General features: G+C 40.5%; 1 protein-coding gene across 1 annotated transcript in view; it reads right to left on the reverse strand.

The window, feature by feature from the left end:
• Window positions 1–14159, reverse strand: part of APPL2 (adaptor protein, phosphotyrosine interacting with PH domain and leucine zipper 2) — an 80647-nt gene that overhangs the window by 57178 nt on the left and 9310 nt on the right. Inside the window, 1 exon segment of the mRNA XM_043965690.1 lies at window positions 5431–5529. Within this exon segment, the coding sequence (XP_043821625.1) occupies window positions 5431–5529 (99 nt within the window).

Below are 14159 nucleotides of genomic sequence, written 5' to 3' on the forward strand. Positions count from 1 at the left end.
CTGAATGTGGAGGCAGCTAGGTGGGTGCAGTGGATAAACCACCAACCTTGGATTCAGGAGGACCTGAGTTCAAATCCAGCCTCAGACACTTGACACTTACTAGCTGTGCGACCCTGGGCAAGTCACTTAACCCTCACTGTCCTGCAAAAAAACAAAAAATAGCCTGAATGAGATTAACAGAAAGGGGAAATGAATGCCCTTGGTGTCAACAATCAGTTTCAAGAGGCAGCTAGGTGGTAAAGTGGATAAAGCACTAGCCCTGAATTCAGAGCTGGCCTCAGACACTTGACACTTACTGGCTGTGTGATCTTGGGCAAGTCACTTAATCCTCATGGCCCAGCAAAAACACCCCACAAAAACAAAAACAAAAATCAGTTCAGGATGCCTTTGTTATATCCTATCAATTCTTTTCTGTTTGTTTGTTTTTGTGGGGCCATGAGGGTTAAGTGACTTGCCCAGGGCCACACAGTTAGTAAGTGTCAAGTTTCTGAGGCCAGATTTGAACTCAGGTCCTCCTGAATCTAGGACTGGTGCTTTATCCACTGCTCCACCTAACTGCCCTGCTTCATTATAATAATATTAATTTCTGCTACCATTTCTAAAGAGCTGAAAGTTTGGGAAAACACTATACAGACATTAGTTTATTTCATCTTTATGACACTGGGAACTAGAAGGGCCCTTGGAAGGCATCTCGTCTAATCCCCTCATGTTAAGATGCTAGGAGATGGGGAACTGACTTAGGTTCACAAGATCAAAGATCCAGAGGTGGGAGGTACCTTGAGGGCCATTTACCCTAACTCTCTCATTTTACAGATAAGGAAACTGAGACCCAGAGAGATCAAGTGACTTACTTTAGCTGCACAACTATTTATAGGCAGTACACCAGGTCAATATCAAGTCTGCTAACTATGCTGTTTCATGTAGCAATTCCAGTTTTTGTCTAAATTATCCTTAAAATAGAATTTCTGAGCTATGGTGAATATTCTCTTATGAGCCAAGCATCCTACCATTACATGTTTTATTTATAATCAGTATCTTTTAAATATCACTAATGGTAATTAATGACATATTGGAAATAATAGGCTTATGATGATTAAAAATGACCTAAGCTGGGGCAGCTAGGTGGGGCAGTGGATAGAGCACCGGCCCTGGATTCAGGAGTACCTGAGTTCAAATCCGGCCTCAGACACTTAACACTATCTGTGTGACCCTGGGCAAGTCACTTAACCCCAATTGCCTCACTAAAAAAAAAAAAAAAAATGACCTAAGCCAGTGGTGTGTAGAATGCAGTCTTCAAACTGGGAATGGAAAAGTATTTATTGAGTGCTTACTATGTGCCACACACTGTGCTCAGTACTGAGATACAAAGATAAGCAAGCAGGATAATTCCTGCCTTCAAGGAGGTTCCATTCTAATGAGGGAAGAAAGAATATACATTGAGGAGTGATGACAAGGGAGGGATGTTTTGGCAGTGGTAGTCTCACTATGCTTCTCAGAGCTCCAGCAGGGCAGAATATAGGAAGCTGGAGGGGGAATGGGGTAGTGTGCTGGTCATCTTTCTGCTTTTTGCCCTGCTGCCTTCTCTGCTACAAGGGATTTCCCACTTCTTTGCTTTGGGACAGTCAACAAATCATTCCTATGGAATGAAATGGAAAGAAAGACCCTGAGCAAGTGACAACTCCTTGATGCCCCAGGGACATCTCAAGATGCTGAGTTGTCAAGAAGGCATTGATTTGTAAGAAGGAATTTCCTTACTAGCAGTTCCCTGAGCCAATAAAATCATAATCCAGACCCAAAAGCTACATAAGGAATGACAGATCATGTCAAATTTCTCTGGGGCCATCAGTGTGGAAGAGAAAGGAGAGATGGGAGAAGTATATGAATCTGCATAGCACTGGTCCTGTAGTACTAGGTAGAATGGGAAAGATAGTCATAACTAATTTTTTTCCATTTTGTCAGCTCACTACTGTGCTTCTGGTATAAGGGACCACACTGAACACAAGGGTTCAGACAAAAAATCCCCCCCATTTTTTGGCTTGTCTTATTCCGTTTCTATTTATTTTATTTTTAATTTATGGAATAAAACAAGCATTTTCATAACATAGTCCAGTGAAAAAGATGATTGCATATGAAACTGCAAACCTACTAAATTCCTATTCTGATATTTTCAGGTGCAAGAAATCCACACACGAATACAAACAAACCAGGGACATAGTTAGCAACTTTTCTGACCAGGGTAAGCAACACCAAATAAACCCAGAAAGCAACTTTTGAAGACAAATGTAGTTGAACAGGGGCAGAGGAAGACACCAAGTCACCTGATCTCATGAAAGGTGACCTAAAACACTTTGAGAGTGTCATGTGTCAGCTTCTTATTTTAATTCATGATTTTTCCCAGAAGGTGCTAAGCTCAGCTTTTTTCTACCTGACCTGACAAATCCCTGAGTTGGCAGGGTTTGCTGAATTAGCAGATCCCTCTAAATTTGGGTGCTCTGGACCAAGGCCCTAATCATCCTGGACTAGTTATGATTTTGTTTCTTTGTAAAATATGGCTTTTTTTAACTGATATTTTCATTCTTTGTATCACCTACTTTTCTCAAGATATATTTATGTCTCTTCCTCTTCACCCAGAAGACTCTCCTTACAACAAAGAATAGAAAAAGGGAGGGAAAAGCCCAGTTCAGCAAAACCAACACATCGACCAAGTCTGAAATTTTATGTAGTGATTCACACACAGTCTTAGTCTCCCAGTTTTGCAAATGGAAATAGGAACACACCTTGTCATATGTTTTCTTTGGGATCAAAATTAGTTGTTTAACTTGCCAGCTTTCAGTTGTTTGGGGCTTTCAACCCTCACCATTTGCATTGTAGTTGTCATTATGTAAATGTCTTCCTGCTTCTCACTTAACATCAGTTCATAGAAATCTTCTCCTGCTTCTCTGTATTTACCACAGTCATTTCTGACAGTGCAGTAATTTACCATTTGTTAAGCCATTCTTCAAATCAATCGGCATCGGTTCGATTTCCATTTCTTTGGCCCCACAAAAAGTGCTGCTAGAAACATTTTGGTCACACGAGTGCTTCTTAATCTTAAAAATACTGACATTCGCCATTTAGCATCCTTTCCCCCCCAATGGGGAAGTATATTGTTTGCAAGCCACATGTATATCTCTGGCCCTAACAGAAAAGAAGAGTTTGGGACAGTCGTCCAATAACCTTAGATTTTTGACTTAAACTTTTCAGAATAAGGATTTAAAGAAGCATGATCTTCATCTTCCACATGGACAAGTTGGAATTTATTAGACATGAAAAAAGGATTTGAATCCTGGTGAGAATACCAGCACCACCAATCCTAATACATTAGCAGCAAGAAGATGTTCTGGGGGCAGCTAGGTGGCACAGAGGATAAAGCATCAGCCCTGGATTCAGGAGGACCTGCGTTCAAATCCAGCCTCAGACACTTGACACTTACTAGCTCTGTGATCCTGGGCAAATCACTTAACCCTAATTGTTCACCCCCTCTCAAAAAAAGAAAAGAAAAGAAAAGAAAAGATGTTCCAGTGTTATCTGCCTGGAGTGAATTCAAAAAATAAATAGGCAGCCCTATGCTCTCTATTCAAGAAGCCAAATAAGTTTCCGATTATGAGTGGAAATGGGGGCAGCTAGGTGGCACAGTGGATAGAGCACTGGTCCTGGATTCAGGAGGACCTGAGTTCAAAGCCAACCTCAGACACTTAACACTTACTATCTGTGTGAGCCTGGGCAAGTCACTTAACCCCAATTGCCTCACAAAAAACAAACAAACAAACAAAAAACCAAACAAACTGAGTGGAAATGAAGCCCCTTGTCTTGAGAGGGAAAGAATGGTATAGAGGAAAGCAAGCTGAATTTGTAGTCAAGGCCCTTGGTTCTGAATCACTGAATTTCAGAGTTGTAAGTGACCTCGATAGCCATGTGGTAAAAAATAGAGTTGAATGCATACTACTGAAACGGTTTTTGAAGGACCACCAGTTTTTGAAGGACCGCCCTTTCGGGGAGGAGACTATGATGAACAGCCATGCGCCTGCTGCTGCCCAGGAGAGCTTGGCCAAACACAGGAGACTTCTGGGATGTGAGCTTAAAAAGCTGAGTAGAGAACGGAAGTTCTCTCTCCTGGCACACACACGCTGGCTCAGGTTTGACGGTGTGTTTGGGTGATTGGCTCTGGTCCTGGGTGGCAGCACACGCTTGACTCTGGTTCTCAGCCTGAGAGGTAGCTTTGGGATTCGGTGCGTTTATAAAAGAAAATAGAATAACCTTAAATCTAAGACTATTCATTGTATTTCTACTTTCCTATTTCCCTAATCAGTATCACCTGTTTGTTGGCTAATTAATTCCCAAACAATAAAAGCTAATTAATCCCTCTCTAATTAAAGCTCAGAGGCTTCTTTCTCTTACTGGTCTGGGAGATATATAAAGGAAAGGTTAAAGGGGAGTTTAATGTTCTTATATCCAATTTTAAATCTCACAGCCATCTATCCAATCCTTACCAGTAAGGTTCAAGTTCTGGCTCTGCTAATTACTGTCTTTGTGACCTTAGGCAAGTCACATAAACTTTCAGCCTCAGTTTCCTTATCTGTAAAATGAGGGGGTTGGAGTAGATGACCTAAAACAGGTCCCTTTTGGTATCTGCTAGGATTCAGGACTAAAGGGAATCTTGGAGATCAGCTAGTTTAGACTTCGTCCTGTCATTTTCCAGAAGAGGGAAAATAGTATAGGGAAGAGTTGGGACTGAACGCAGAAAGACCTGGCTTTGAATCCAGCCTCGGACACTTACTAACTGGATGACCCTAGACAAGTCACTTTATTTCTCTGACAAAGTTGGACTAGATAGCCTATGAGGTCTCATCCAGCTCTAGATCTAAGATCTCATGATCTCAGTTAAATCAAAGCATCCTCAAAGTCCTTTCTGGGGAAGGGGGAGGAGACGACGGCAAATTTGACTCCCTTTTCTTGTACAACGACCGACTGAGAATGACTTAGCTGTTCTCAGCAATATAATGATCCAAGACAATTCCAAGGGACTCATGATGAAAAATTCTATCCACCTCCAGAGAGAGAACTGATGGAATCTGAATGCAGACTGAAATGATTTTTTTTTTTGCTTTCTTTATTTTTCTTTTTTTTGAGGGGTGTATAGGTTTGGTTAAATGACTTGCCCAAGGTCACACAACAAGTAATTGTCAAGTGTCTGAGGCCAGATTTGAACTCAGGTCCCCCTGAATCCAGGGCCAGTGCTCTATCCACTGCGCCACCTAGCTGCCCCCATTTCCTTCTATAAAATGTTAGTTTTAGGTGAGCTTCTGGAAGATGCCCCAAAATTCGTTGGGAAGGAGGGAACAAGAATGCATTGGCTCAAACCTGGTTATCTGAAATGCAAGACCATCATACCTGGGCTCCATAAACTCGCTGCATGGCCTGAAGCAACTGGTTTGTATAGTCTGTGAGGGTTCCTGCATCTTCTTCAAAGACACTCAGTAAGGAACGAGTCTGGAAGAAAAGAGAAAAAAGAGGATGATTTTTAGTTATAGGTTTTAATCCCTAGGATTCATGGCCTTGAGGTCCAACATCATTTTATTTTTTAGTTTTTTAAAAATATTCCACCCCCCAATTGCATGAAGAACAATTTTTAACATTTGTTTCTTAAAACTTTGAAGTCCAAATTCTCTCTCTCTCTCTTTCCTCCCCTCTCATTGAGAAAGCAAGCAATGTGACATACAACCTCATCATTTTACAGAAAAGGAAATTGTGGGTCAGAGAGAGTCCAAAAACTGGGATTCAAACCCATGTCCTCTGAAACAAAATCCCAGGCCCTTGTCACTTTTCACTGTGCTCTGCTGCCCTGAGAAGTCACAATATTTTGGACATGTCCTTTTAGCATCACTTTGGAAAACACACACTGGCATCACAAGCAGACGCAGGGCCTGCTGGGTATCATCTGTCGCTCCTTGAATCTTCTCTTGATCTTTTTGTTCCTGACATGAGTGGGAACAAATTCCAGGGGCCCTTGATTTAGAGTTCGCTGTTTAATCTCCAGGATAAGGAGCATGGGAAGAGGCAGTGAGAGATGAGCATCAGCTGTCAGGACCAGAAGAAAATCACATTTTAAGGGGATTAAAATCAGGAGAGGCCTGCTGGCTGACCTTACTTGATCCCTTATCTAAGCCCCAGGACGGTCCCTGCAATCAACCTGGTGTGACAAGGAGAATGCCACCTGCCAGTCCAAATAAAAAGCTCATTATCGGTTCTATCTGGGTACCTGGGGCGGATAATCAGGGCCTCATTGCCTGCCGTGTGTAATCATCCCATAAGCCCGCCATCTGGCTGGGAGTCTGCCATCACTGGCCTCTTCCAAGATTCACAAGACTTCAGCAATGGGTGGAGCCTCCCAGGCCACCCCATCCAACCTGTACTTGCACAAGAATCCTTTGGATGACCTCCCCTCTGAGGGCTCATCCAGCCTTGGCCAAAACACCTGTGGAGAGGGGGAGCCCACTGTCTCCTAGGAAGTCCACAGTCTAAATGACAGCTTTCCTAAAATTGAACCAAAAGCTGCCCCTTACTTTTTTCCATTGATTTTTTGGCCCACCTTTCATGGGCTTAATTTTCAAACTTGACCAGAATAAATCAGACCCATTCATAAGAAAATTAAAAGGGAAAGCTGCATAATCACAAAGAACAAAGGTGGTCCCAAAAAACTATAAAACACCCCCACCCCACTCCTTTGCAGAGCTGAGAGGTCCGTGGGTTGGAACAGGGCATATACTGGCATTTTTTAAAGAAAATGTATTTTACTGATTGCTTTTCATCTTTTTCTTTAAAAAAATTCATTACTATATAGAATGGCTTTCTGGGAGAGGCAAGGGGTCAATTTAGCTGAAGCAAAATTTTTTTAAAACCTATGAAATTTTTTTTTTTAAATGGACATGGAAAAGGCACCAGAGATATCCAAATGGACAAGAGCCCAATTGCTCGTAATGAGGAAATTGTCTCATTACTTTTCAAAGTAATTTTAAAAGAGTTTACTAGGGGGCAGCTAGGTGGCTCAGTGGATAAAGCGCAAGCCCTGGATTCAGGAGGACCTGAGTTCAAATCCGGCCTCAGATACTTGACACGTACTAGCTGTACGACCTTGGGCAAGTCACCTAACCCTCATTGCCCCCCCCCCCCAAGTTTTTTAAAAAAAAGTTTACAAGGGCAGCTAGGTGGTGCAGTGGATAGAGAGCACTGGCCCTGGATTCAGGAAGACCTGAGTTCAAATCCGGCCTCAGACACTTGAGACTTACTAGCTGTGTGACCCTGGGCAAGTCACTTAATGCCAATTGCCTCACAAAAAAACAAAAACAAGTTTACTAGCTGTTTTGTAAACTTAATACTTGCCTGTTAACTAGATAAAAGAATGAGAAATTTAACTAAGTAAATTTCTGTGATTATCATTCATTCATTTGTTCATCAAATCTCCACTAAGCACCTACTATATACAGAATATTATGCTAGCTACTGAGGAAGATTCGAATTTATCATGGGGAGGAAGGGAATCAGTACTTATATGGCACCTACCATGTGCTGGGCACCATGCTAGATGCTTCACAAATATTATCTCATTCCATTCTTACAACAGTCCTGTGAGGTAGGTGTTGCTTTTATCCCTATTTTGCAGTTAAGGAAACTGTGGCAAAGTTAAGTGACTTGCCCAGGGTCACACAGTTATTAAGGGTATGAATCTGGATTTGAACTCAGATCTTCCTTACTCCAGACCCAATATTCTATGCATTGTACCACCTACTGGTCTCAAGACATATACCACAAGTTTCATCCTCCCAGTAGAGAGTAAACTCCTTGAGGACAGGAACAATTTAACCTTTGACTTTAACTGTCTTGGAGCAGAAATGGGAGGAGGAGAAAATATTTTTGTTCATTGAAAACAATTAAATTAAATTTTAAAATATTTTGTTGAATGGAAAAAAGACATGGTCCCTGACCATATGAAGCTTGCAGTCTAGAAGGTGGGCAAAACACCAAGAGCCACTCACCATCTTGCTATATGCCATGCTGCTGCTCCCCCCATCTCATCTGGAATAGGACCATCCTAATAGTATGCCTCATTTCCTGCAGGATTATGATATCATGGATTCTGAGGTGGAAAGGACCACACCCTGTCATTTTAGAGCTGGAGAAACTGAGGCAAAGAGAAGTTAAGTCACCTGCTCAGTGTCACCTAGCCTGTATGAGTGTGTAACATTGGATTTGAAGTCATATCTCCAAGTCGCCATTATATCCATGCTGCCTTAATCAACTCAGATTTCATTCTCTCCAAGTCTGAGCTGTGCCAACATGTGACATCTAGCTTACTCTATCTAACTGACCCCAGACCATGACTTAGTTTGGGTACTATAGACATGATGCTAAATACAAGTTCTAACCCTGAACCCTAATTCTTGCTGTGGGAAAAAAATCAAATCAAGAGTAGATGCACTCTGACTTAATTTACCAACCTCACGACTTCCTAAACCCCAACTCCCTGCCCTGGCCACCATTCGCATATACATACATACATAAATATATAACTATAGATATATAGATAGATCTAGAGATAAACCTAGAGAGATAGATTTAGATAGATCTAGAGAGATAGATGGATAGAGAGATGATGGATGGACAGATGGATGGATGGGTGGGTGGGTGAGTGGATAGATGGATATAGATTAGATAGCTAGATAGCTAGATATTTACTCCTCAGATTAGAATTCAAACTCCCTGAGGGTAGGAACTGTGTTACTCTATCTCATTTCTATACCTCCAGTTCCTACTCCACTGCCTGGCACATAAATGCTTTATTGTTCATTCCTGTATAACATATAGTAACTATATGGAGAAATTAGAGATATAAAGGACAAAGGTCAATGTGCAGCTGAAGGGTCTAATCATTACTGACCAAGGGGATCTGGAAAAGTTTCATGGAAGAGGCAGAATTTAAGATAGACATGAAAAAAAATCGGCGTGGCATAGTATATAAAGAGCTAGCCCTGGAGTCAGGAAGGCCTGGTTCAAGTCCAGCTTTTGACATATACCAGTTGCATGACCTTGGTCAAGTAACCTGTCTGGGTCCCAGGTAACTCTGAAAGCCTATTTTTGCAGAGAAGGCACACATCTGCATATATACTCAACAGAGAGTTCTCTATACCAATGAGATCACAGGTCAGTTGCTACTGCAATTTAAAATATGGGTAGGAATTCAAAGGAAGGAGGGAAGGAAGGGAGGGAGGGAGGGAGGGAGGGAGGAAAAGAGTGAAAGCAAAGGGGGTTGGAGGCAGGAGAGCAGAGGGCACATTTGGCAATTTGATCTGAGAATTGTTGAGTTTCTATGGGAGAGAGCTCTCAGAAGAAAATAATATGAGAGAAGGTTAGAATAGTGGTACTAATGGGTAGAGAGCCTTGAACGCTGGCCTTCAGCTAGGAGGCAAGATGAAGATGATGGATCAACTATTGATCATGGATCTACTATTAATGATGGATCAACTATTACTATTAGCAAGTTGTTTCAGAGACACACTCTCCTCTGTGGCTGACATTTGACCTGGAAACTTTCTTTTATTTTTATTTTTTAGCTATCTATCTATTTTTTTGTGAGGCAATTGAGGTTAAGTGACTTACCCAGGGTCACACAGCTAGGAAACTTTCTTTTAGGGCGGAATGGTAGGCAGCTAATTGTGACTTAATGACGGCCCCATTGTCATGCCAGGACAGGGCAAGGGTAATGTGGAGAAAAAAAAAGAAAGCTGCAATAATTGCGCCTTTATTGGGAAGACCTGAAACTGATGGCTTACCCTGTCCTGCATACCTGCTCCCTGACTTCAGTACAAGGAATTCTCTCCTTCACCTGGTGTCAGTCAAGACATGGACCTTAACTGGCTGGCCTATGGCCACCCCTCCCCAAGAAATCAAAATCTAGAAAAAATTTTTTTAAAAACCTAAAAAATAAACTAGGGGAAAAAAACCCCACCTAAATGAGTTTGACTTATTCCCCACCTCAGGATTCGGATGGACATTATAGCATGGATCTCAGTCCAATTCAATTCAAAACAGTTATTCTGTATCTACTTTGTGCCAAGAACCATTCAAAGCACTTGTGATACAAAGACAGAAACATAATAACCTGGAGTATTTGGATTCTTCTGGAGAAGACAAATGTGTATGTGTATGTGCACATATATATATTTATATATGTATATACATATACAGTACATATATACATATATCAACAAACATTTATTAGTCAACTACTATGTACCAGGAACTATGCAAAGCATTGGTGATACAAAGACAAAAATGAATAAGGCCCTGCCTTCTGGGAGCTTAGATTCTACTAAGAGGGTATAACACGTTCTCAGGGACATCAGTACAAAGTAATGTCAAAGGGGAGAGAACATTAATAAAGGATGTAGATCATGAATTTGAGATGGGAGTGGCATCTCTATTAACAAGCATTTATTTAGTGCCTCCTGTATGCAGCTAGATGGCACAATGGATAGACCGCTGGGCCTGATGTCAGGAAGACCTGAGTACAAATCCAGCCTCGGACACTTACCTGGGCAAGTCACCTCCCCCTGTTTGCCTCAGTTTCCTCATCTGACAAATGAACTAGAGAAGGAAATGGCAAACCACTCTAGTGTCTTTGCCAAGAAAACCCCAAATGGGTCACAGAGTCAGACATGACTGAAACTAAAGGAACAACAAAAATGTGCCTGATGCTGTTCTAGACACTAGGCATACAAAGACAAAAGTGAAACTGCTCCTGCCTTAAAGGAGATTCTGTTCTATAGGAAGAGACAAGCTGTACAAATGTAAGCACATACTGAAAACATTCAAGCTAACTTGGGGGAAGGCAGGGAAGCACGAGTAGCTACAGGGTTCAGGGCAAACTTCCTGGAGGAGCCTTCACCTGAGTTAGCATGCAGCTAGGATTCTTCAGGGGTATCCCCACCCCCCTCTAATGCTGGGCTGGTGTTGTCCTACCATCCAGAGCCAGAATGGAGAACTGACCCTACTCTTTCTACTCTGACATAGGCTGTGCCTTATCTTCAGAATTGTTTATCCCAGTTCTAACTTCCATCCTCACCCACACTGAATCCTGACCCATCCCCTGTCTGGAGGAATAAGAGAGTGTGTTAAGGGAGACAGAAAGATGGGTGGTGGTGAGAATGAGCACCACACTGTGGGGCACAGGTCCCCCCAGACTCCACAAGAATGCAGAAACACACCAGGTTTGCAGCAAGGGAAAATTGTCTGGGGAACAGAGAGTGGTGATATAAAAACTACACATATAGAGGGAGGGACTGAGCCTATATTTTGATAAAGGGCAAAAAAAAAAAAAAAAATTTAAACCCTTCCAGGATGTCTTTTAAATGCAGTATTTTAGGGAGGCATGGGAAGACTTACGTGAACTAATGCAAAGTGAAGTAAGCAGTAAACAATACACAGAGTGATAGCAACAATATGAAAATGACAAAAACAGAAATAGGATCCAGGCTTGCCCCTGAAGAAAAGATATGATAATGTGCCTTTTTCCCTTCTTTGAAAAGATGGGGGGCTATAGATGCAGAATGGTGCATATACTATTGGGCTTCTTTGCTGTGCTTGTTTGTTTTCTAAAATGCTTCTCTTCCCTTGTTTATCTTTATTATTCTTTGTTATAAGAGATGGCTCCCTGGGTGGGACAGGGAGTGAAATCTATTAAGAAATGAAGGTGATGTGAAATCAAATATATAATAATATAATATTAATAATAGTATTAAATAATATTAATATCAGTATTATTAATAATAATAGTATTAAAATGAATATACATTATTTCAGTGGAAGAAAAAGAAAACTCAACTTGGAATCCAGACATAACTCAGTATTACCCTCTCTCTAACCTACTAAGAAACGCCTGGGTGTTCCCTCATGAATCAGCCTCTGACCTATTTCATTATTTCAGGAAGGGCATACAATTGTATGGTTGCACAATATTAATAGCTGTGATTCAGAAAGAAAGAAAAAAATTAGAATGATGGTAATAACAGCTAGCATTTATATAGGAAGTTAGGGTTTGCAAAATGCTTAATGTACACCAATATGCAGTGTAGCATAATGGAGACAGGGCTGGATTTGGCATCAGAAAGTCCTAGGTTTAAATCCTGCCTCTGACATTTAATGGCTGTGTGATCCTACCCAGAAAGTCACTTAACTTCTCTAAGACTCAGTTTCCCCTTTTGTAACATAGGGATAATAAGGCCTATATATTACCTCAAAAGGCTTCTGGGAGGCTCAACTTGTCTAAAGGCTTTGTATGTGACAGATACTGGGGAGACAAAGACAAAAGTGAAGCAACAGTTCCTGCCTTCAAGGAGCTTACAATCTAGTCAAGTAAGATAACGTCAGTGTGGGACATCGAAAACTTTAAAGCATAAATGTGACTCAGTTATTATCATGATCACTACATTATGCCAACTATCAGTGTTTGTTGAAGTAAACAAAATAAGTACATGTTGTATTTAGGTTCTATGGAAAGTGAGGAATTTAACAAGTACTATGCCTTTGTCCTTTTTTATTGCCAAGGTCCAACTTCAAATAATAATAATAATCTGACATTTACGCAGTGCCTTAATGTTTTCAAAGTTTTTCTATATATTATCTCATTAGATACTCACAACAGTACTTGAGGTAGGAGCTGTTTGATATCCATTTTGCAGATGAGGGAATTGAGGCTGAGAGGTTATAATACTTGCCCAGGACTATATAGATAAGTTTCTGAGGTGAGTTTCAAGCCTGGATCTTCCTGGTTCCAAAATCAGTAATTCCACTTAATGGTCAATGATACTCATTTTTAAAAATCTGTATTTAATTAATTATTCTCTGATAATAGAAAATTCTTTTTTAAAAATGATTTTAAATTTGTTAGTTTATGTTACCTCCCTCTTTCCTGACATGCTCCCAGAATGTCATACTTTATAAGAAAGAATAAATTAAAAAGGGGGGAAAAAGTCAGTAAATTAACCCAGATATTAAAAAGGTATGATGCATATTGATATCCATATTGATAGTCCCCCATCATTTCAAAACAAGGGAGTTGTGTCAAAGGTTAATTTTATATAAAAATTGGTGTCCCAAGTAGGACTATTAAATTCCTTTCCTTTGAAGTAGTTTTCTTAGAGCCAATGGGGTAAAAGGCATATCACTATTGGTGAATCAATGGTAAAGACAGGTGTTTTTGCATCCTTTAGACACAGAGGTGAGGTAGGAGGTAGCTCCTACATTAAGTCTTTCTTGATTTTCCTCAGCTCTTACCATTGGCTCTCTCTTGATATTTCTTTTTCACATTGTCTGAAAGCTTGATTGAAATTTCTGATTTTTTAGGTTTAGCTGATGCATATTAAATTTTGTACTAGCTCATCATTTTTATTCTATGCATTTTTTTTCTTTTTAGGTGTGCTTCTTTTTCTTTTTTTTAGGTGTGTTTCTTAAAGGCAACAGGTTGCGGATTTGTTTTCTTAGCAAATCTGTCACTTTTTCATTTTGTAGGATTGTTTAATCCATTCATACTTAAAGTCATTAGAGTGAGATTGATATTTTCCTACCTTTGTCTCTAACATATTTTTTTCTGAATTAGAGATTTTGTTTATTTTTCCTTTTCCTCTGTAAAGACATTTCTTTATTTTCTATATTTATGTATATGTTGTTTAATTCAAGAAAAATGTAAACTCCTTGAGGGTAGGAACCATCTTGCTTTTCTTTTTGTATTTCTACTTCCTGGCATGTGAGAAGTCTTTAACAAATATTTGAACTGAGCTGAATGAATGAGAGCAGCATAGGACTGCATTTGCTTCGGTTTCAAAGGGTCTGGGTTCAAATTCTACTTTCGATGCTTATTACCTATATGACCTTGAACAAGTCACTGAGTCTTAGCCTCATCAGATAACCCCTGAAGTGCCTTCCAGCCCTCAGTTGATGGTCCTGTGACCCGACACTTCATGGCTCTGTGACCCTGATCAAATTACCTTCCATCTCTGGGCCTCAGTTTTTTTTTTCCATCTGTAAAATGAGGGCATTAGATTAAATGGTATGTCTGAGGTTGCTTC

Source organism: Dromiciops gliroides, chromosome 5 (genome assembly GCF_019393635.1).
Source record: "Dromiciops gliroides isolate mDroGli1 chromosome 5, mDroGli1.pri, whole genome shotgun sequence".
In the NCBI taxonomy this organism is placed as follows: domain Eukaryota; kingdom Metazoa; phylum Chordata; class Mammalia; order Microbiotheria; family Microbiotheriidae; genus Dromiciops; species Dromiciops gliroides.